Source organism: Piliocolobus tephrosceles, chromosome 8 (genome assembly GCF_002776525.5).
Source record: "Piliocolobus tephrosceles isolate RC106 chromosome 8, ASM277652v3, whole genome shotgun sequence".
NCBI lineage: Eukaryota > Metazoa > Chordata > Mammalia > Primates > Cercopithecidae > Piliocolobus > Piliocolobus tephrosceles.
This window is the reverse complement of record NC_045441.1, coordinates 8409307-8434545: the sequence shown is the minus strand read 5'-3', so window position 1 is coordinate 8434545 and position 25239 is coordinate 8409307. Positions and strand designations below refer to the sequence as shown.

General features: G+C 46.6%; 1 protein-coding gene across 9 annotated transcripts in view; it reads right to left on the bottom strand.

Annotated features, from left to right (window-relative positions):
• TMEM225B (transmembrane protein 225B) overlaps positions 1–21468 on the bottom strand; it is a 35286-nt gene extending 13818 nt beyond the window's left edge. For 4 of the 9 annotated variants that reach the window (XR_003306791.2, XM_023192063.3, XM_023192064.3 and 1 more), the window contains exons 1-3: positions 5451–6003; positions 2470–2616; positions 1546–1683 (exon numbers count right to left, since the gene is read on the bottom strand). Coding sequence is in view for 8 of the 9 variants with exons in the window: in XM_023192063.3 (XP_023047831.1) it covers positions 1546–1683; positions 2470–2616; positions 5451–5961 (796 nt within the window). In the remaining variant the exon portion in view is untranslated. Of the gene's footprint in view, positions 1–1545; positions 1684–2469; positions 2617–5450; positions 6008–9789; positions 9869–18924; positions 18973–21251 lie in introns of those variants that run through there. The other 5 variants (XM_026447610.2, XM_023192067.2, XM_023192068.3 and 2 more) reach the window with 4 other exon arrangements.
• Positions 21469–25239: the final 3771 nt, after the last annotated feature.

Genomic DNA, 25239 nt, shown 5'->3' with positions numbered 1-25239 from the left:
ATAAAAGACAACTTCTATTTTCAGCATTATAGCAGACTACTCTCCCACTAAAAGCCACAAAAATTTTAAATAAAATGTGAGGGAATTTCAAAGAGTTCATGGAAATCATGAAAAAATGGAATTAAAAGGTTAAAATATAAAATATTGTAACTCTATTTGGTGATGGGGAAATTAAGAAATAAAAAAACAAAAATAAACATGTGGGGTTTGTTGTTGTTGTTGTTATTGCTTTTTGTTTTGTTTTGTTTTTTGAGATGGAGTCCTGCTGTTGCCCAGGCTGGAGTGCAGTGGTAAGATCTCCACTCACCACAACCTCCACCTCCTGGGTTCAAGCAATTCACCTGCTTCAGCCTACTGAGTAGCTGGGATTACAGGCATGCGCCACCATGTCCAGCTAATTTTTGTATTTTTAGTAGAAATGGGGTTTCTCCACGTTGGCCAGGCTGGTCTTGAACTCCTAACCTCAGGTGGTCGACCTGCCTCAGCCTCCCAAAGTGCTGGGATGACAGGCATGAGCCAGCACACCTGGCCATATATACATATACATATGTGTGTGTGTGTATATGTACATACATATATATGTGTGTGTATATACATATATGTGTGTGTGTGTGTGTGTGTATATATATATATTTTTTTAAAAACTAGCTGGCCATGGTAGCGCATGCCTGTAGTTTCAGTGATTCAAAAGGCTAAGGCAAGAGGATCGCTTAAGCCCAGGAGTTGGAGGCTGCAGTTGTACCACTGCACTCCAACTTGGGCAACAAAGCAAGACCCTGTCTCTTAAAAAACAAAAACAAAAACAAAAGGTAGAGACAGGAATAGATAGCCTAAGCAACCAGGATGGTGGAAGGGAGACTATAAAGATTTGAAAGAGTTTAGTTCTAAGTCAAGAAGGATAAGAACGGGAAGGCCAAGTATGGGGTTGAAGCTCCAGAGCAGTGCTGTCAAGTAGAACGTTCTGTAGAGAAGGAAATTTCTCTGTCTGCACTGTCCAATATGACAGTGTCCAATAGACACTGGACATATGTGGTTATTGAACACTGGTGATGTGGCTAGTATGGCTGAGGAACTGAATTCATCACTTTTTATTTTATTTTAGAGATGGAGTCTTGCTTTGTCACCCAGGCTAGAGTGCAGTGGTGTGATCTTGGCTCACTGCAACCTCTGCCTCCTGGGTTCAAGCAATTCTCCTGCCTCAGCCTCCCAAGTAGCTGGGATTGCAGGCATGTGCCACCACACCCAGCTAATTTTTGTATTTCTAGTAGAGACAGGGTTTCACCATGTTGGCCAGGCTGGTCTCAAACTCCTGGCCTCAAGTGATCCACCCATCTCGGCCTCCCGAAGTGCTGGGATTACAGGTGTGAGCCACCACACCCGGCTAATAACTATTTTAATTAATGAAAGTTAAATAGCCACGTCCAGCAGGTGGCTGCAGTTTGGAACAGTGCAACTCTAGAGAATCCAAAGGGAAGGCCTCCACAAGACAGGTTCCGAAATCCAGACCGAGGACGAGAAGCAGGGCACTCTTCCCTGGACACTCACCAGCCACTATGAACAGAAAGATGCCAAAGCCCAGCACGTAGTAAGGCCATAGCACGGAGAACTGCAGGGGGCTGAGCTTCATCCTCAGAGCCTGGATCTCCAGGGCGTGCAGCACCAAAGCCAGGAAGGCACAGGCCCCTGCAGGGTCACAGGGAGGCACTCTCACTCTCCTCCCATGCTGCCCACCTTCCCTCCAAACTTCACCCCCTGTGGCTCCTGCCTGGAGGCTCCTTCATCCTTGCCCCCTCTCTGAAAAAAAAACAACTCCCACCCAGATGCCTGTCCCTCCCTCCTTTCTGACTCATCTTCAGACCTATGTGCTTCAACTCACAGGGAACCGTCATCAGAACTCCCTTTCCTAGCACCCTCTGCATCTGCCCTTAGCTCACTTCAGGTTGCACCCTCTGGGTACAACACTTTGGATTAAATGCAACCCCATTTTCCCACTGCATGTGCTCAACGTCCAACATTTGCCTGGGAGCCTCTCAGGGTGGAGCCTGGGTCACCCTTTATAAATGTCAAAAGGGGCCGGGTGCAGTGGCTCATGCCTGTAATCTCAGCAATTGGGAGGCTGAGGCAGGAGTACCACTTGACACCAGGGGTTCAAGGCCAGCCTGGGCAACATAGCGAGATCCACATCTCTACAAAAAAAAAAAAAATTAAGTTAGCCAGGCGTGGTGGCACATGCCTGGAGTCCCATCTGCTTGGGAGGCTGAGGTGGGAGGATCACTTTAGCCCAGGAGGTTGAGGCTGCAGTGAGCTGTGATCACACCACTGCACTCCAGCCTGGGCAACAGAGTGAGACCCTGTCCGTAAAAAGAAAAATTATGCCTCTTTTGACATCACAGAGACTAAGCAACCCTCTTTCTCTGGACTCCTCCCCAGGCCCTAGCAAAGGTCGGGGATCACCTAGCTGTTCCACACCTGTGAAGAAGCTGATGAAGGCTAACACAAAGTTTTGCTTCCAGGTCCTCGGGAAGAACTTGGATGCAAAGGGCACCGTGATGAAGGTGGTGAAGAAAGCCAGGAAAACTGCAGACAGCAGGAAAACCCGGCCGAGGAGGATGTAAACTGCAGGGGAGGGAGAAGTGGGGCTGAAGCTGGGAACCCTGACCCAAAAAGGACAGAGTCCCGCAGAGCCTGGGCAGGACTGGCCCCCGGAGCCTCCACCACCCTTGGATCCCAAAGCATGGCCTTCGGACCAAGGTTGTGACCATGCCACTTTGGCCCCAAGAATGCTCTGGTCCCACAATTTGATTCCCAATGACATAGAAATATATGAAAAAAATTAAATTGACAACGTCAGACACTGAAATCACCAGTTCTTAATTTTTTTTTTTCTTTTTTTGCAACAGGGTCTCACTCTATCATCCCGGCTGGAGTGTGGTGGTGCGATCTCAGCTCACTGTAACTTTGACCTCACAGTTTGAAGTGCATGTCTATGGTCCCAGCTACTCTACAGGCTGAGCAAACAATCCTCCTGCTTCAGCCTCCAGAGTAGCTGGAACCATAGACATGCACCACCACACCTGGCTAATTTTTTTATTTTTGTTTTGTAGAAACAGGGTCTTGGTCTGTCGCCCAAGCTAGAGTGTAGTGGCACCATCATACGTCACTGCAGCCTCAACCTCCTGGGCTCCAGCGATCTTCCCATCTTGGCCTCTCAAAGTGCTGGGATGACAGGCGTGAGCCACTGTGCCTGGCCTTAACAAATGTTTTTTGTTTTGTTTTGTTTTTGTTTTGTTTTTTTGAGACAGAGTCTCGCTCTGTCGCCCAGGCTGGTGTGCAGTGGCTGGATCTCAGCTCACTGCAAGCTCCACCTCCCGGGTTTACGCCATTCTCCTGCCTCAGCCTCCTGAGTAGCTGGGACTACAGGTGCCCGCCACCTTGCCCGGCTAGTTTTTTTGTATTTTTTTAGTAGAGACGGGGTTTCACCATGTTAGCCAGGATGGTCTCGATCTCCTGACCTCGTGATCCGCCCGTCTCGGCCTCCCAAAGTGCTGGGATTACAGGCTTGAGCCATCGCTCCCGGCCAACAAATGTTATTTTGTGAATTTGGTTATACCAAACCATGTATCATCCACTAGGGGAAAATGGTGGTTTTAAAAAGCAACACAAAATCAAACTCTTGTGATAAAATTTGTTGCATGTGCAAATGTGAAGAATCACACCTGTATTGGTTACCCTGAAATAATTCACCTGTGGAAAATCAGAACTTTGTGAGGTCAAAATGTTCTGAACTCTGAAGGAATCCCCACACCCCTATTTAATTTTCCTAGTTAATAGGAGTGAGACTGGGTGCAATGATCACACCTATAATCTCAACACTTTGGGAGGCTGACGTGGGAGGATTGCCTGAGGCCAGGAGTTGGAGACCAGCCTGGGCCACATAGTAAGACCCCATCTCTACAAGAAATTTTTAAAAGTTGGGCATGGTGGGGCACACCTGTAGTCCCAGCTACTTGGGAGGCTGAGGCAGGAGGATCACTTGAGCTGAGGAGGTGGAGGCTGCAGTGAGCTATGATCACACTAGCCTGGGTGACAGAGCAAGATCCTGTTTTTACAAAACCTAAAATTTAAAAATTAGCTGGGAGCTGTGGTGCGCACCTATAGTCCTAACTACTCAGGAGGCTAAGGTGGGAGGATCGCTTGAACTCAAGAGTTGGAGGCTCCAGTAAGCTATGATCACGCCAGCCTGGGTGACAGAGTGAGATCCTGTTTTTCACAAAACATAAAATTAAAAAATTAGCTGGGAGCTATGGTGAGCACATGTAGTCCCAACTACTCATGAGGCTGAGGCAGGAGGATCACTTGAACTCAGGAGTTGGAGGCTGCAGTGAGCCATGATCATGCCACTGCACTTCAGCCTAGGCAACAGAGTGAGACCCCATCTCTAAAAGCAACAACTGGCCGGGCACGGTGGCTCACGCCTGTAATCCCAGCACTTTGGGAGGCCAAGGCGGGCAGATCATGAGGTCAGGAGATCGAGACCATGCTGGCTAACACGGTGAAAGCCCGTCTCTACTAACAATACAAAAAAAATTATCCGGGCATGGTGGCAGGTGCCTGTAGTCCCAGCTACTCAGGAGGCTGAGGCAGGAGAATGGCATGAACCTGGGAGGCGGAGCTTGCAGTGAGCGGAGATCGCGCCACTGCAGGGCAACAGAGCAAGACTCCGTCTCAAAAAAAAAAAAACAGAGCAACAACAACCAGCAGAGTAGTGAAGCAGACCAAAATTAGCAGAGCCGGAGTCTGGTAACAGGGTGATTTGTTCTCTGACTGCTGGCATGATGCAGACCTATGTGAAAATGAGTTTGCATACCCTCCTGAGCTGGCAGAGGTGGGCAGCTGGCAGTGGGACAAGGAGTCAAAGTTGCTGTTTGAAGTCCCAGATATCCCAGAGTCTACGCTTTGGGTTAACCAAGCCTGGTTAATTTTTTGTATGTGTTTTTTTGTTTGTTGGGTTTTTTTGTGTGTTTTTTTGTTTGTTTGTTTGTTTGTTTTTTGAGACAGGGCCTCACTCTCACTCCCAAGCTGGAATTCTGTGGCGCAATCACAGCTCACTGCAGCCTCGAACTCCTGGGCTCAAGTGGGAGCCCTCCAACCTCAGCTTTTTGAGTAGCTGGGACTACAGGCACATGCCACCATGCTCAGCTAATTTTTTCATTTTTGTAGCAACAGGGTTTGGCTATGTTGCCCATGCTGGTCTCAAACTCCTGGCCTCAAGCAATCCTCTCGCTTCGGCCTCCCAAAGTGCTGGGATTACAGGCACAAGCCACTGCATCCAGCCCTGAGCTAATTAGATTTTGTCCTCTCTGTTCCCGCCCTGTTCTTTCACCCCTCACCTCTGTCCCAACACTGGCCCCGTCCCCCTCTCTCCCCTCCCCACCTCCGTCCCTCCTTACTGGATAAGGGTCGAGGCTTCCAGCATTTGACATGGAAGCAGTTCTCAAATAGGCCACTGAAAAACACTTCATGGGACTCCTCGTTCGTCAGTCGCACCCAGAAGGGAAAGATGGAGACCACCAGTATAAGCAGGTAACCTAGGGAGGTTAAGGCTGAGACTATGGCCCAGGAGAATCCCTTCATGTACTTGTCCTCTAACGTCAGCATCACCTGTGTAAGAGAAAAGTGATCACGGAGGTGGGACACCGACCCAAATTCTCCTGCAGCACAGAGGGAAGGAGATGATGGCTGGGGAAGTGTCAGTGCTGTGTGTGGCCCATATGTGCAGCTCAGTAAATGATGATTTCTTTGCTTAACTTTACAGCCTACACACCTCTGCAGTAGACAAAAAAAAAAAAAAATTGCATACGTTTCTGTCGCTAAGTCACTGGGTGATCTTGGGCATGTCAGGTTCCCTCTCTGAGCTCCAATTTCTTCCTCTGGTAAAGTGAGGAGGTTGACTTGGGCCATTCACAAGGCCTCTTCAGCTTCAAAGTTCTCAACTTTCAGCTGAGTGCGGTGGCTCACACCTGCAATCCCACCACTTTGGGAGGCTGAGACAGGTGGATCGCTTGAGTCCAGGAGTTTAAGAACAGCCTGGGCAACATGGCGAAACCCTGTCTCTACCAAAAATTAGCCAGGCATGGTGGTGCATGCCTGTAGTCCCAGCTACTCAGGAGACTGAGATGAGAGGATCGCCTAAGCCCAGGAAGGTCAAGGCTGCAGTGAACCATGATCACACCACTACCCTCCAGCCTGTGTGACAGAGCAAGACCCTGTCTCAAAAAAAAAAAAAAAAATTAACTTAAAAATTTAAAAGAAAAAAAAAAAAAAAAACTAAAGTTCTAAACTTTCTTTTTTTTTTTTTTTTTATTGAGTCTCGCTGTTGTCGGCCCAGGCTGGACTGCAATGGCACGATCTCGGCTCACTGCAACCTCCGCCTCCTGGGTTCCAGCAATTCTCCTGCCTCAGCCTCCCAAATAGCTGATATTACAGGCGCCTGCCACCACACCCAGCTAATTTTTGTATTTTTAGTAGAGACGGGGTTTCCACACGTTGGCTAGGCTGGTCTTGAACTCCTGACCTCAAGTGATCCACCCACATCAGCCTCCCAAAGTGCTGGGATTGCAGGCGTGAGCCAGCACGTCCGGCCCTAAGCTTTCAGTTCTATCAACAGCCACCTTTACTGGCCATCAGAAGGACAACTCCAGCCTATTTTGCAGTCAGCTGTCTTCCTTTTGGGATTTCAGACTGAGAACCAAGGGGAGATATTCAGACCAGAGCCTTAGGTGCCCTTATTCAGTGACTGGCCTTCTGACCACAGGAACTGTGGGTTTAGATGTGGAGGGGTCCATCTGGGCAGGAGGAGCCTCTGCTGAGAAATGAGCAGGTCATGTACATACAGGAAGTTTTACAAAGAGTTCTGGTGTTTCATATGAGCCTCCTGCAGCCCGGGCCCTCAGTGAAAGCTCCCTATCATGTGGAGTTCCTCTCCCAAACCCATCTTCTCTTTCATCACCATCTGTCACTGAGGTGTCTCTTTTGTGGCCAGTCACTGGTGGCTCATGCCTATAATCTCAGCACTTTGGAAGGTGGTGGGAGGATCGCATGAACTCAGGAGTTTTGAGACCAGCCTAGGCAACACAGTCAGACCAGTCTCCACAAGAAATTGTTAAAAATTAGCCAGGCATGGGGGCATGTGCCTGTTTGTAGTTCCCAGCTACTTGGGAGGACAAGGCAGGAGGATCTCTCGAGCCCAGGAGTTAGAGACTGCAGTGAGCTATGATCATGCCGTTGTACTCCAGCCTGGGCAACAAAGCAAGACCTTGTCTCTCAAAGAATAAAAATTTTCAAAAGATGTCGTCTTTTGAATGAGTAGTTACACCGTGGTGGGTAAGTGCTGGCTGGTCTTGTCTCAGCTTCATCACTTCCTAGCTGTGTGATCTTGGGGAACTTGCTCAGAGTCTCAGGACCTTGCTTTCCCCATGTGAAAAAGGAAGGATATAACACCTGCCTAATGATAAGGAAGGATATATTATAACACCTGCCCAGTGATAAGAATACAACACCTGCCCACTGAGAGGACCAAATGAAACAACGAATACCAAAGTGTCCAACACAGTGCTGAGCACTCAGGTACTTGGTTAAAGTTGGGAGGGCAGGGATGGAGGGCAGGCTTCTAAAATTCAGATATCCCTGTGGGAGAAGAAGGCTGGAGGCCACACCCAATTTCAGGACCGAATCTGCTTTCCCCTCTGTCTGTGCTGAGCCTGGCAGCTCTGAGGAATGAGAGTTATCCAGCAATGGGAGGGAGGGAGGGAAGGAAGGAAGGGAGGGAGGGAGGGGAGGGAAGGAGTAGGGATGGTGGTTGGAGCTGCAGGGAGGGTGAGCCTGGCCAGAAGCCTCCAGGTGGCACTGTGATGACCCTGGCTACCTGGCAGTGCAGAAAGGGGGCATCAGGAGGTGAAAGGAAGATGTGACAAGGGAGGCGCACCCCAAGATGACAGCCTTTCTTTCCAAGTCCTACCCAAAGCCAGGCCTGGGGACTCTTGCCTGTGTAAGGCTGGGCTTGGCAGCATCACGGTTTTCAAGCTGTGCCTGGGGAGTAGAGAGCACAAGGCCCTCAGAGTGAGCATGCTTCCCTCCTCTTCTCCCACACCCTGTGGAAACCTTACTCAGTGCCGGAACTGTGGCCTCTACCCAATCCCCATGCAGACCCTCACTGCAGCCAGGGAAGGGGGCGACTTTGCCCATGCAGACCCTTGCTGCAGCCAGGGAAGGGGGCATCTTTGAGAGTTACCTATGGCTATGGCTGAACAAGCCTAATGGCAGAGGGCAGAGGTGTGGGTCCCTTCTTGTGTCCCCCACACCCAAATACCCTGGTTATAAACGGGTGAACACATGTTCATCTTCGATGCTGTCAGAGTGACTTGAAAATGTTTGTACTTTCTCTTCCCTTCTGACGTTCTCTAGTTTCTCTTCTTCCCACTTGAAAAATTGAATTCTTCCCTTTCTTTCCTTATTATTTTTTGTTTTTAGATACAGGGTCTCACTCTGTCACCCAGGCTAAACCTCCTGGGCACAAGTGATCCTCCCACCTCAGCCTCATGAGTAGCTTGGGACTACAGCCAGCACGCCCAGCTAATTTTTAAATTTTTTGTAGAGACAGGGTCTCACTATGTTGCCCAGGGTGTCTTAAACTCCTGAGCTTAAGTGATCTTCCTGCCTTGACCTCCCAAAAAGTTAGGATTACAGGCATGAACCACCACACCTGGCCTTCCCCTCTCTTTAAATCTTCCTTTTCCATCTCCCATCCACTCTCCAGGTCATACAAGCCACCCCAACCTCAGAGCCTCCGTTTCCTTCTCTCTAAAATGATGAAGTCTGTTAGACTAGAGAGCACTGAGGCATCCTTCTAGTATTAGAACTCAATGGGAAGGAGTCCTGGCTGCATCTTGACCCTGTCCTCTGTATAGATGGCAGTACACTGGGCATTCTTATTTGATAGGGGGCACCTCTTCCTGTCTACCCCATCTCCACCTCAATTTGTCTAGAAGTGATTTCTGTGTCTCCTTTATTTCTACCTTTTTTTCTCTCCTTCACCCAAACCCTAGCCTTGAGCTCATGCTGGTTCTTCCCTCTCCCCAACCCCACTTCCATCTCACCAGCCTTCCTCATCTTCTCAATTTTCCCTCCATAAAGTTCCCCAACCTTCCATCCTTCCTGTCCCCACGCCTACCACGTCTCCCTCCACACCCGGAACATCACCGTCACCCCCAGGCTCCTCTGGCCTCTATACCTGGTGATTTGGTTTAGCTGTGTCCCCACCCAAATCTCACCTTGCATTGTAATAATCCCCATGTGTCAAGAGCAGGGCCAGGTGGAGAGAATTGAATCACAGGGGCAGTTTCCCCCATACTGTTCTCGTGGTAGTGAATAAGTCTCACAAGATCTGATGGTTTTATAAGTGGAAGTTCCCCTGCTTAAGCTCTCTCCTGCCAGCCACCACGAAAGATGTGACTTTGCTCTTCATTCGCCTTCAGCCATGATTGTGAGGCCTCCGCAGCCATGTGGTGCAAGTCAATTAAATCTCTTTCTTTTATAAGTTACCCAGTCTCGGGTATGTCTTTATTAGCAGCATGAGAACAGACTAATACACATGGGTTCCTTCCTGGAGGGTGACCGTTCTGCTCTTCTAAATTTTCCAAATCCCACTCCCCAGAAAAGTGCAGCTTGGTCCTGTCCACTCCACGCAGCCCTCCCAGCCACTCCCTCAGCAAAAATTCACCATGCACTTACAGGTCGCCCTGTTCCCAATGGAGGCCAATGGTAGGGATTCCAAGATGAAAAAAAGACAGGAACTCAGAGGCTCTTGGAACTGTTAGGGAGAGAGACACAGAAACACATAGTGTGATGCAGTGCTTTCGTCTTCACAGCCTGGGGTTACTTTGGGGCCAGGCATACTCCAGGGCACTACCCCTTATCTGTCCCTTTCCCACTGCCCCCTCCACTCTCCAGTGATGAGGACCTTGTCCTCCTTTCCCAGGGCCCTCCCTGAAGCAGCCCTTAGTGCCAGCACTGGACAAGGGTATATCTTCGGATACACAACTTAAGATCCGCACGGATATAGGCCAAGCTGAAAGATCATAGATATTTGAATATAAGAGGGGATTTGTATAAGATCCTTTTGTACAGAAGCAGAGATAGAGAGCTGGAGAGAGGGAATGACTGATGGAGGATTCCACAGCCCATCAGTGCTGGCACAGGGACCAGAATACTGCATCACTGCCAGGCCAGCCTCACCAGCCACCAGTGGCTGGCAGTTCAATTCAGTGATTCCCAAATCTGGAATTCTGTGGATCCAGAGAATGCTTTCTTTATAGGCATGTGCATGTGTGAGAAAGGGAGAGAGAATGGGGGAATATAGGACTGCCAACTTTTTATTTTGCCAAGAGCATTCAAAACAAAGCAACTTATCTACTGTCACTGGTTTGGTTTTTATTTTATTATTTTTATTTATTTATTTATTTGTATTTATTTATTTTTGAGACAGAGTCTTGTGTCACCCAGGCTGGAGTGCAGTGGTGCATTCATGCCTCCTGGGCACAACCAATCCTCCTGCCTCAGCCTCCTAAGTAGCTGGGACTACAGGTGTATGCCATTACACCTGTTTTTGTTTTTGTTTTTTAAGAGATGGGGTCCTGCTATGTTGCCCAGGCAACCCCTACGCTCAAGTGATCCTCCCACTTTGTCCTCCCAAAGTGCTGAAATGACAGGCATGAGTCCCCACGTCTGGCCAAATTATTATTTTTTAAAGGGTCCACAACACCAGGAGGTAAGACCTGTGTACCCTGTGGTGGTGCCTGGACCAGCATCTGAGGACCATTGGCTTGGCAGGAGGTTCCTGGACCCCCGCTCCCCTTCAGCGCCTGAGCTGCAGCCCCGCACCTCCCAGGCCCTGGCACCTCCCAGGAAAGCCGACAGCTGCGCTGGGGATGAAGGAAGTGGGCTACCTAAAGGGCATCCTGGTTTGGAATGGGAAAGAGACCTTCCCTTCCCACTGTTTCCTCTGGTCATTTGTGGCAACTTGGACTGCACGTTGACCCAGGGTGGGGTCAAAGTTCCTTCCCGTTGACAACCCTCCTCGGCCCTTTCCCCTGAATGCCAGGACTCCGCCCTTCCATGGCCCCAAAGCTATAGATATATTTTCAAGACCCCAAGCTGGGCCCTAACCAAGCCATCCGCCCCCAGCCCCTGCCCTGGGCTTCCCACAGCCAGTTAGGTGATGTTCGGCCTTGGGTGGGTAGGGGGACTTCCCCACATCCTCTCCCAACCTGTGGGGCCACCCTGCTTGGCCCCCTACTGGTCTCACCTCTACCCTTCCCTCCACCTGCGCCACAGTCGTAGGGGGTCTCGCGTCCCAGGACTGGGCTGCCCTCCAGGCGGGTCACGGTGGGACCCTCGCCCACCCCTGCAGGCTCCACCGCGCTCCTGGAGCTTCCGTTGGCCCCAGAGGCCCCGGCGGGGGGTTGCCCCGACCCGGGACAGAACCCACTGAGCCTGGGCCTCTGGGCCAAGCTCCAGCTCCAGCTCCAGCTCTGCGGAGGAGACGCGGGTTCATCCCTCCCTACCTGCAGCCCCCGCCGCCGCACATCTGGCGGGTGGAGGGTGGGGAAATCTGGCCCGAGGGTGGGGAATTCTGGCCCTGGCATCTGCCCACAGTACCGGCCTCGCTCACGGGTGGGTGGGGGCGGAGGAATCTCTATTCCTCAGTCTCCCAGCTACTCGGGAGACTGAGGCAGGAGAATGGCGTGAAACTGGGAAGCGGAGCTTGCAGTGAGCCGAGATCAGGCCACTGCACCACTCCAGCCTGGGCTACAGAGCAAGACTCCGTCTCAAATAATAATAATAATAATAATAATAATATAGTATTAACACTATTATATTAATATATTACTAATATAGCGTTAACACTATTAACTATTATATTAATATAGCGTTAACATATTGTTAATGGTGTTAACTATTATTAGTTAATAATACAGTGTTAACTGTGATATGAATAAAATATCACTGTAATATTTATAATATCCAGTGTTTACACATTGTGATATTAATGAAATATCTGTTATGATATTTCTCAGTTTACACACTGTGATATTAATGAAATATCGGTTCTGATATTTTTCATATCACGGTGTTTACACACAGTGTTTACACACTGTTACTAATGAAATATCACTGCTGATATTTATCATATCATAGTGTTTACACAGTGTTTACACACTTTGATATTAATGATATACCACTTCTGATATCATATCATCACAGTGTTTACACAGAGCGTTTACACACTTTGATATTAATGATATATCGCTTCTGATATCATATCAGTGTTTACACACAGCGTTTACACACTGATATTAATGAAATATCACTGTTGATATATCACAGTGTTTACACAGTGTGATATAAACGAAATATCCGTTCTGATATTTTTCATATCATGGTGTTTACACATTGTGATATTAATGGTATATCGCTTCTGATATTTATCATATTATAGAGTTTACACACCGTGATATTAATGAAATACCGCTTCTGAAATTTATCATATCGCAGTGTTTACACGCAGTGTTTACATACGGTGAAAATGAAAAATTGCTTCTGATATTTATCATACCACCGTGTTTACACAGTGTTTACACTGTGATATTAATGAAATAATGCTTCTGATATTTATCGTATCAAAGTGTTTACAGTGTTTACACAATGTGATATTAATGAAATATCGCTTCTGATAGTTATCAAATCACAGTGTTTACACAGATCGTTTACTCACTGTGATATTAATGAAATAAAGCTTCTGATAGTTATCAAATCACAGTGTTTACACACTGTGATATTAATGAAATATCGCTTCAGATATTTATCATATCACAGTGCTTACACAGGGTGATATTAATGAAATATCGCTTCTGATATTTACCGCATCACAATGTTTGCACATTGTGATATTAATGAAATATCACTTCTGATATTTATCACATCACAGTGTTTACACACAGTAACACTGATGAAATATCGCTTCTGATAATTATCGTATCACAGTGATTACAGGGGGTTTACACACTATGATATTGATGAAATATCACTTCTGATATTTGTCATATCATTGTGTTTACAGAGTGTTTACACACTATGATATTGATGAAGTATCGTTTCTGATATTTGTCATATCACAGTGTTTACACAGCGTGTTTACACACTGTGATATTGATGAAATATCGTCTCTGATATACGTCATACCAAAGTGTTTACATAGGTTTACATACTGTCATATTGATTAAATGCCGCTTCTGATATTTATCATGTAACAGTGTTTATACGCTGTGATATTGATGAAATATTGCTTCTGATATTTATCATATCAGTGTTTACAGGGGGTTTACATACTGTGATATTGATGAAGTATCCTTTCAGAGTGTTTACAGTGGGAGTATAACCTGTGATTATATTATTCATAATATCTAAAAGACATTACTCCTAATATCACAGTGGGTGTACACCATGTGATGATATTATTCACAGTATCTAAAAGATATTACTCCTAATATCACCTTGGGTGTACACGCCATGATATTATTTATAATATCTAAAAGATATTATTCCTAATATCACCATGGGGGTACACCCTGTGATACTATTGACAATATCCAAAAGATATTCCTCCTAATAAAACCGTGGATGTACACCCTGTGATATTATTTACAATATCTAAAAGATATTACTCCTAATACTACCGGGGGTGTAGACCCTGTGTGTACAAAATGTGATATCACTCGTAATATCTAAAAGATATTCCTTCTAATATCACAGTGGTGCAGTACACTGTGTGTACACCCACTGTGATACTGTTTGTAATATCTAAAAAAGATATTACTCCATATATCAAAGTGGGTGTACATCCTGTGATATTATTTGTAGTATCTAAAGAAGGTAGTACACCTAATATCTCAGTGGGTATACACCCTGTGTGTAAACCCAGTGATATTATTCATGATATCTAAGGGAGATATTACTCCCAATATCACAGTGGATGTACACCCTGTGTGTACACCCTGTGATATTATTTGTAATATATAAGGGAGATATTACTCATAATATTACAGTGATATTATTTGTAATGTCTAAGGAATATATTACCTCTAATATCACAGTGGTTGTACACCCTGTGTGTAAACCCAGTGATATTATTTGTAATATCTAAGGGAGACCTTACTCGTAATATCACAGTGGGTGTACACCCTGTGTGTACACCCCCTGTAATATTATTCATAAAATCTAAGGAAGATATGACTCCTAATATCACAGTGGGTGTACACCCTGTTATATTATTCATAATATCTAAGAGAGATAGTACCTTTAATATCACAGTGGATATACACCGTGTGATATTATTCATAATAGGTAAGGGAGGTAGTACACCTCATATCACAGTGGGTGTACACCCTGTGACATTAATCATAAAATCTAAAGGAGATGTTACTTGTAATATCACAGTGGGTGTACACCTTGTGATATTATTTATAATATCCTGGGGAAATATTCCTACTAATATCACAGTGGGTGTACACTCTGTGATATTATTCAATTATTTGTAATATTTAAGGAAGACATTACCCCTAGTATCACAGTGGGTGTAAACCCTGTAATATTATTCATAATATCTAAGGGAGATATCACTCATAATATCACCGTGGGTTTACACCTACTGTGTATTATATTACTCATAATATCTAAGAAAAATATTACTCCTAATATCACAGTGGGTGTACACACCCTGCGATATTAGATGTAATATCATCCTCTCCTCACCTTAATGTCACGAACAATATCGCAGAGAAATGTACACCTTCTGCGATATGGGGAGTAATATCATCTTCTCTTCCCTTGGATATTACAAACAGTATCACAGACTTTGCACACACAGGGTGTTTATGATATTGAAAATCATATCATCTTCTTCCCTGAATATTACAAACAATACCACAGAGGGGTGCACCCCCTGTGATATTGGGAATAATATCATCTTCTCTTCCCCTGAATATTAAAAACAATATCACAGGGTAATGTACACCCCTGCGATGTTGAGAGTAATATCCTCTCCCCTCACTGGATATTACAAACAATATCACAGGACGTGTACACCCCCTGCGATATTGGGAATAATATCATCCTCTCCCTTTCTAAATATTACAAACAATATCACAGGGGAGTGAACATCCCCCTGTGATATTGGGATTAATGTCATCCTCACCCTCCCTGGATATTAGGAACAATATCACAGTGGGGTGTACACCTTCTGCGATATTGGGAGTAATATCATCATCTCCCCACCAGGATATTACGAACAAAATCACAGAGGTGTGTACACCTCTTTCAACATAGGGAGTAATCATCCTCTCCCCCTCTGGATATTACTAATAATATCACAGGGGGGTGTATGCCACCTGCGATATAGGGAGTAATATCATCCTCTCCCCCTCTGGATATTAAGAACAATATCACAGAAGGGTGCACACCTCCTGCGATATAGGGAGTAATATCATCCTCTCCCCCCTTGAATGTTATGAACAGCATCACAGGGGGGTGTACATCCCCTGCGATGTTTGGGGTAATATCATCCTCTTCCCCCCGAAAATTATGAACAATATCACGGGGCGTTGTACACCCCATGTGATATTCAGAGTAATATCATTCTCTCCTCAGCTGAATATTACGAACAATATCAAAGGAGGGTGTATCATCCTCTGCCACCCTGGATATTATGAACAATATCACAGAAAATGTACACAAAGGGTGTTTATGATATTGGGAGTAATATCATCTCCCCTCTGGATATAACGAACAATATCTCAGTGGGGTACACACTCCCTGCAATATGTGGAGTAATATCATTTTCTGTCCCCCCAAATATTATGAACAATATCGCAGGTGGGTGTATACACCCGGCGATATGGGGAGTAACATCATCCTCTCCTCTTCTGGATATTACAAACAATATCATAGGGGGGTGTACAGCCACTGGGATATGAAGAGTAACATCTTCCTCCCCGCTGCAATATAGGAAGTAATTTTATCCTCGCCCTTTCTTGATATTATGGATAATATCGCAGGGGGGTGTACACCCCCTGCGATATGAGGACTAACATCTTCCTCTCTCTTCCTGGATATTATGGACAATATCACAGGAAGGTGTACACCCTCTGTGACATGGAGAGCAATATCATCCTCTTCCCCCCGAATATGAATATCACAGGAAGTGTCCGCTCCCTGCTATATGGGGAGTAATATCATCCTCCCTGCCCCTGGATGTTAGGTACAATATCACACGGGGGTGTACACCCTCTACGATATGGGGAGTTATATCATTCCCTCTCCCTCTTGCTGTTATGGACAATTTCACACAGGGGTGAACACCTCATGCGATATGGGAAGTAATATCATCCCCTCCCCACCAGATGTTATAAACAATATTACAGGGGGGTGTACACCTTCTGCGATACGGGGAGTAATATGATCCTCTCTTCCGCTGGATGATAGGAACAGTATCGCAGCGGGGTGTACACACTCTGCAATATGGAGAATAATATTATCATCCTCTCCACTCCTGGATGTTACGGACAATATCACAGAGGCTGTACACCCCCTGCAATATTGGGAGTAATAATCATCCTCTCTTTTCCTGGATGCTACAAGCAATATCACAGGGAGGTGTACACCCCTTGCAATATTGCAAGTAATATCATCCTCTCCCCCCGGATATTACAAACAATATCACAGGAAGGTGTACACCCCCTGCGATGTTGGGAGTAATATCATACTGTCCCCCCCTGTGTATTATGAATAGTATCACAGGGATATGTACAACCGCAGCGATATTGGAATTAATATCAACCTCTTCCCCCCTTGATATTATGAACAGTATCACAGTGGGGTGTACACCCCCTGAGATATTGGCAGTATTATCATCCTCTTTCCCCCTGAATATTACTAATGATATCATGGTGGGGTTATATTATTCATAATATCTAAGGGAGACATTACTCCTAATATCACAGTAGATGTACGACCTTTAATATTATTTGTAATATCTAAGGAATACATTACTCCTAATATCAAAGTAGATGTGCATTGTTTGATATTATTCATAATATTTAAGGAAAATATTACTTTTAATATCACAGTGGCTATACACCCTGTGATATTATTCATGATACCTAAGGGAGATATTACTCCTAATATCACAGTGGGTTTATACCCTGTATGTACACACTTTGATATTATTTGTAATATCTAAGAGAGATATCACTTCTAATATCATAGTGGTTATACACCCTGTGATAATATTCATAATATGTAAGGGAGATATTACTTCTAATTTCACAGTGGATGTATACCCTATGATATTATTCATAATATTTCAGGGAGCTATTACTCCTAATGTCACAGTGGGTTCATAATATCTAAGAAAGATCTTTTTTTTTTTTTTTTTTTTTGAGACGGAGTCTTGCTCTGTCGCCCGGCTGGAGTGCAGTGACGTGATCTCAGCTCACTGCAAGCTCCGCCTCCCGGGTTTACGCCATTCTCCTGCCTCAGCCTCCCGAGTAGCTGGGACTACAGGCGCCCGCCACTTCGCCCGGCTAGTTTTTGTGTATTTTTTAGTAGAGACGGGGTTTCACCCTGTTAGCCAGGATGGTCTCGATCTCCTGACCTCGTGATCCTCCCGTCTCGGCCTCCCAAAGTGCTGGGATTACGGGCTTGAGCCACCACGCCCGGCCAGAAAGATCTTAATGCTACTATCACAGTGGCTGTACACCCTGTGATATTATTCCTAATATCTAAGGGAGATATTACTCCTAATATCACAGTGAATGTACACCCTGTGACACTATTCGTAATACCTAAGGGAAATATTACCTTCATATCACAGTGGGGGTACACCCTTTGACATTATTCGTAATATCTAAGGGAGATATTGCTCTTAATATCACAGTGGGCGTACATCCTGTGGTATTGTTCATAATATCTAAGGGAGATATTACTTCTAATATTATAGTGAATGTACACCCTGTGATATTATTCATAATATCTAAAGGAGATATTACTCCTAATATCACGGTGGTTGTACGCTCTGTGTGTACGCCCACAGACACATGGCATACAGGGGCACCCTGGAGAGTCTGCAGCCATGGGGAGTCCAATTATAGGACACTGAATTTCTTTTTTTTTTTTTCTGTGAGAAGGAGTCTCACTTTTTGTCGCCTGGGCTGTAATGCAGCGACTCAATCTTGATTCACTGCAACCTCTACCTCCTGTGTTCAAGCGATTCTCCTGCCTCAGCCTCTGTGTAGCTGGGATTACAGGTGCCTGCCACCATGCCTGGCTAATTTTTTGGATTTTTAGTAGAGATGGGGTTTCATTATGTTGGCCAGGCTGGTCTCAAACTCCCTACCTCAAGTGATCCACCTGCCTCAACCTCCCAAAGTACAGGGATTACAGGTGTGAGCCACCACAACCAGCCTAACACTGAACTTTTTAAAAAGCCACTTTTGCATATATGCCATCTCTGGCTGACCAGCACCCTTCTAAGAACAGAATCTGCCCAAAGACCCGGCCACTGGCCAAGAAGGAGGGGACAGAAGCACTGACAGTCTTGGCCAGGATGAGGAAGCCAAAGAATTCACTCTCCTGTCAGTGTTCTTCCTTCCAGTCACATGGAGAAAACAGATTTGCTTTGCAACCACTTGCTGACCACACATTGTCTGCAATCATGAATCTTGGAAATAAATCATTCCCAATGTTCTTTTTTAAATTTTTTAAAATTAAATATTAAAACATTAAAAATTAGCTGGTCATAGTGGTACGTACCTTTAGTCCCAACTACATTGGAGGCTGAGGTAGAAGGATCGCTTAAGCTCAGGAGATCGAGGCTGCAGTGTGTTGTGATCGGGCCACTGTACTGCAGCCTAGGCAATAGAGTGAGACCCTGTCTCAAAAGTAAACAAAATTTTAACAATAAGATAACAAAATAACACCTGATTCCTTTCGCCTTGTACATTCTTTCAAGGCCTAACCCTTGACCTTCTAAGGCATCCTGGGTCAACATCCAGTTCAAAATGATCTCTTCTTGTGAATTTCAACATTGCTACTGTCCCAACAGCCTTCATGGTTGACTATTCCAACTCAACTCTAAACTCTAGGTTCATGGTGTGTAGAGGCTAAGTTTTCTTTCAACTTAGTCTCAGCATCTCCTAAAAATTACTCATAAATACTTACATTAAAAACCAACCTGATCACATAATAAGGAGACTAAACCTATGAAAGAAAATCCCCAAAACATAAGCCATCTCAAAGTCCATGCTGTGGATTACCTAAACCTTTTTCCCCAGTTGAAGAATCCAACTTCATTTCTGTGGGCGGGGGGGGGGGGGGGGGGGGGGGGGGGGGGGGGGACAGGGGGCAGGAGATGGAGTCTCACTGTGACACCCAGGCTGGAATGCTGTGGTGCAATTTCAGTTCACTGCAACCTCCACCTCCCAGGTTCAAGCAATTGTCCCACCTCAGCCTCTCTGAGTAGCTGGGACCACAGGCGCACACCACTAGACCCGGATATGTTTTTCATTTTTAGTAGAGACAGGGTTTCACCATATTGGCCAGGCTGGTCTCAAACTCCTGACCTCAAGTGATCTTCATGCCTCAACCTCCCAAAGTGCTGGGATCACAGGCATGAGCCACCGTGCCTGGCCACAACTTCATTTTCTTTAAATGGCCATATACCCAATAATGGTGGGACAGCAGATTAACATCAAATGTCATGAATCACTCAACTTCCATTTCTCTTAAAAGGTGACTGACCTGTCCGTTGTATCCACTCTTGGAGTTTATGCCTTGGGTAGAAAAATGGACCTTTCCTAACGATGAAGGGGAGTCTGAGTAGGACAAGAGTCCACTCTTCTCCTTGTACTTGGCTCATGGGACATACTTGGCTGGGTTCATTCATTTATTCATTCACACTCTTATCTAGCTTCTCCAAATGCCAAGCAACTTAACAGGTGCTGGTATAACAGATCCTCACAATAGACTGTGACAGCTCTGCTGCAGATTTGCTCCACACAGTTAGAGAGGAAACATTAGCTGCAGGCTTTACTGACATGGGATACAGCTTCAGGTTAAAAAAGAAGAAAAAAAAAAGAGTCATGGCCAGGCACAGTGGCTCACACCTGTAATCCTAGCATCTTGGTAGGCCAAGGAGTGAGAATAGCTTAATATCAGGAGTTCGAGACCAGCCTGGGCAACATAGTGAGACCCTGTCTCTACAAAAAAAAAAAAAATTAATTAGCCGGGCGTGGTTGTGTGGGCCTGTAGTTCCAGCTACTTGGGAGGCTAAGATGAGAGGATCACCTGAGCCCACGAGGTCAAGGCTGCAGTGAGTGATGATCATGCCATTGCACTCCAGCCTGAGCAACAGAGTGAGACCCTGTCTCAAAAAGAAAAAGAGGTGGATAAATGGAAGGAAGAAAGGGAGGGAGGGAGGGAGGGAGGGAGGACGGAAGGGAAGAAGGAAGGAAGGAAGGAAGGAAGGAAGGAAGGAAGGAAAGAGAGGGAGCGGGAAAAAGGTCACTAGTCTTGCACCACAACGCTTCTAAGTGTAAGGCTAATCTTGTCCATCTGATCTGAGAGCATGGTCAGAGGACAAATAAACTCTAAAGTTTTGTCTAAGCCACAAAGATCAGCCGGCTAGATCAGCTCCTCCCCCTTGCTCTTCCGAGGCCCCTGCCCTGGGGAAGGACAAATGGAGTCCGGGGACCTCTCCGTGGGCTGGATCCAATCTCTGACGCTGCTGCAGCGCCAAGATCTCGACACATTCACAACACGATGCAAGAGACGGGCAGTCACTTCAGGAAAGGGAGAGAGAGGGCAGGTACAAGGGCAATGGTAGACGGAGCTTTCCCCAGAAGGGTGCCCAACCGAGAAGGCGTTAGAAGCTGCGTTCTTTCTCCAGGAGGGCATGGGCGAAAGCGAAGACCCCTGATCATGACTGCAGGAAGGCAGTCAGGCCCTTAGAAACCGGCGGCGGGCCCCGCCCCTGCGACCAGGAGCCCTGCAAGCTGGGCCCCGCTGCCAACCGCGTTTCCAGCCGCTACGGCGCGGATCCCGCTTCTGCTCGCACGGGGGCGCGCAGCTCGCCCACTCACCCAAGGGGGCGCAAGGAAACCGCGGGGTTAGCTGCGCGCACTTCAGAGTCTATTCTGGGCGGCTCGGAGGCCTCATCTCGATCGCGGGCCCTCCAGGAACTGCCTTGGTACAGAGCAGGATAGCATGGAGGTTCCCCAAAGGAGGACTGCAGGAAGATGGAACGGGATTTCTTCACCTGCCCTTCATCGCCTGTGGGCCTACACTCTGACTGTCACTTCCGTGTCATCGCCACGGTCCCCATGTGCACCCCGTTTGCCCTCCCCTCTTCCTGCCCTATGTCGCCTCCCCCCACTTCACCTCCTTTCGTGACCGCTGGCCGGGTTGACCCTGTGGGGCCTGCGCTCTTCACCTTCAGGCCAGCCTATTCTCCTCTCCCTGCGTGCACCCTAACGCCTCCCAGTTTGGCCTGGAGTATGTATTAGGTTGGTGCAAAAGTAACTGCGGTTTTGCAATTTGAAAAAAAAAAAAAAAAAAAGGCAAAACCGCAATTACTTTTGCACCACCTATAAATAGGCAGAGGGAATGGGCAAGTAAAGCCTTAGAGAAGGGGCCAAGAGTCAATCACCTAGCTGGCCAGGAGTATGGGTTTGCCAGAGGCATGAGATATAATGAAGCAGAAAAGGGAGAAAAAAGATTAAGGACACAAATTGTTCATGAAAGGGGTTTCCTGATAAACTCAGAAACAGCAACTACCAGTTATGAAGCACTTAAACTGACACTCTCTCATTAATCCTCACAACGGTCCTGTGCAGGTGGTGTTTTTTTTTTTTTTTTTTTTTTTTTTTTACCATCTTACATTCTGGAGCCGCAGTTGGTATGTAACAAAGGCAGCATTTGAACCCTGGCCTGCTCATACCAGAGCGGGGGCATCTAACTGCACCCACAAAAGACAATGGAGGAAGACTGTGTCATTATAATATGAGCAAATAGGGAAAAGACAAAACAAATGCTTTTATTATGCCCAGGTTGTAAATTTATAAACATGAATGAAATACACACACAAGAGGCTGAGGCAGGAAATCACTTAAACCTGGGAGGCAGAGGTTGCACTGAGCCAAGATTGCATCACTGCACTCCACCCTGGGAGAGAGAGCAAGATTCTGTCTCAAAAAAAAGAAAAAGTGGTTCCATATGATACCAATGTTAGAAAAAGGACAGATGTTAGTTTGCTGACTCTGGCAGGGAGTTACCTTTTGGGTGGTAGTTCTCACCACAGCCCAGGATGCCAATGTTTTATCTAGTTACATGTTAAGATCTCCAAATCCAGGGCATCCCTCCTCAAACAATGCCAGTCCTATACTGCTAAATGTTTACTGAATGAATGGATGAATGAAGGCAACATTTTTACATGTGGGAATCCCACAGTGCTTGGTTCTCTAGATTAATCTCTAGGGGCCTCCTTTGAACTTGGTTCTTCAACCTCCTCAGTTGCCCATATACTACATCCTAGGGTGAGGCATTTCTCCAGACCTCACTTATTACCTTGGAAGTGCCATACTCTCACATGTAAGCCTTGACATGCTAGCTCTTTTGCCAAAACTCTCCCTGCTCCTCTCCCTATGTTCCGCACCTGTCATCTACTTCTATCCACCCTTTTACTCAGGCCAAAAACTTAGGAATTTTCCCATTACCACTTTGCTCCACTGCTATAACCAGAGGTGACGGTGACTCGTAGCAAGGATACATGCCCACCAGCAAGTTCTGGTTATCAGAAAAATGTAAATTTGGTCACCGTGTAATGGAAATGCAAATCTAGTGACGGCAGCAACGGTATCTTGACAGGAGATATGAATTTGGGAGCTTTGACCTGTGACCTGCCATTGTCGAAACTGTCCAAACCTGTTTCAGAGCACGGGTTTGACTAGCTCCCTAAAAAAACCTCAGGATATTCTCTCCTAGTATCCCAGAGAGCTCTGGGAGCGCTTGAGATCAGTTGCAAACTAATGACAATGAGTCATCAGCGATGTACTAGGGAATGAAGAGCTATCAAACTTCCCTGGGTTTTGAGATCTGTGTAATACCAACATCACTTTGGGGTATATTGTTGCTTTGTGTGTTTTCTTAAGACAAAGTCTCACTCTGTCACCCAGGCTGGAGTGCAGTGGCGCAATCTCGGCTCATTGCAACCTCTGCCTCCCAGGCTCAAGCTATTGTTGTGCCTCAGCCTCCCAGGTAGCTGGAATTTTAGGCCCACACCACCACGCCTGGCTAATTTTTCTTTTTTTTTTTTTTCTGAGACAGAGTCTGGCTCTGTCGCCCAGGCTGGAGTGCAGTGGCCGGATCTCAGCTCACTGCAAGCTCCGCCTCCCAGATTCACTCCATTCTCCCGCCTCAGCCTCCCAAGTAGCTGGGACTACAGGTGCCCGCCACCTCGCCCGGCTAGTTTTTTTGTATTTTTTAGTTGAGACGGCGTTTCACCGTGTTAGCCAGGATGGTCTCCATCTCCTGACCTCGTGATCCACCCGTCTCGGCCTCCCAAAGTGCTGGGATTACAGGCTTGAGCCACCGCGCCCAGCCAATTTTTCTATTTTAAATATAGACTGGGTTTCGGCACGTTGGCCAGGCTGGTCTCAAACTCCTGACCTTAAACGATCTGCCCGCCTCAGCCTCCCAAAGGGTTGGGATTACAGGCGTGAGCCACTGCACCAGGGCTGGGGTATGTTTACTAAAACATTCATCTGTAAAATGAAGCTAGCTGCTTTGCAGAATTGAGAATAAAGTTTAGATATGTACAAACATACGTGTGTAGGTAGGTGGAAAGACAGAAGATAAAGGTGCCCTCTACTATTTCTCTTCTCTCCCCTTTCAAGACCAAAATGACTCAGAACACAAACTCATGTATCAGGCCACTTAAACAGCTGCTTAAAGGTTTGCCCTGAAGGACTATTTTGATTCCGCATTTTTAAAGGTTTTATTTATTTTATTTATTTTTGAGACAGAGTCTCCCTCTGTCGACCGGGCTGGAGTGCAGTGGCCGGATCTCAGCTCACTGCAAGCTCCACGTCCCCGGTTCACGCCATTCTCTTGCCTCAGCCTCCCGAGTAGCTGGGACTATAGGCGCCCGCCACCTCGCCCAGCTAGTTTTTTGTATTTTTCAGTAGAGATGGGGTTTCACCGTGTTAGCCAGGATGGTCTCCATCTCCTGACCTCGTGATCCTCCCGTCTGGGCCTCCCAAAGTGCTGGGATTATTTTATTTTTGAGACAGTTTCGCTCTTGTTGCCTAGGCTGGAGTGCAATGGCATGGTCTTGGCTCATCCCAACCTCCACCTCCCAGGTTCAAGCGATTCTCCTGCCTCAGCCTCCCGAGTAGGTGGGATTACAGGCATGTGCCACCACGCCTGGCTAGTTTTTTGTATTTTTAGTAGAGACGGGGTTTCTTCATGTTGGTCAGGCTGGTCTCAAACTCCTGACCTCAGGTGATCCGCCCGCCTCGGCCTCCCAAAGTGTTGGGATTACAAGCATGAGCCACCGCGCCCAAAGTTTTACTTATTTAAAAAATATGGGCCGGGCGCGGTGGCTTAAGCCTGTAATCCCAGCACTTTGGGAGGCCGAGACGGGTGGATCACGAGGTCAGGAAATCGAGACCATCCTGGCTAACCCGGTGAAACCCCATCTCTACTAAAAAAAAAATACAAAAACACTAGCCGGGCGAGGTAGCGGCGCCTGTAGTCCCAGCTACTCGGGAGGCTGAGGCAGGAGAATGGCGGGAGCCCTGGAGGCGGAGCTTGCAGTGAGCCGAGATCCGGCCACTGCACTCCAGCCTGGGCGACAGAGCGACACTCTATCTCAAAAAAAAAAAAAAAAATATGGCTGGGCACGGCGGCTCACACCTGTAATCCCAGCACTTTGGGGGACCGAGGCAGACAGATCACCTGAGGTCAGGAGTTTATGAGACCAGGCTGGCCAACACAGTGAAACCCTGTCTCTACTAAAAATACAAAAATCAGCCAGGCAAGGTGGCAGGTGCCTGTAATCCCAGCTACTTG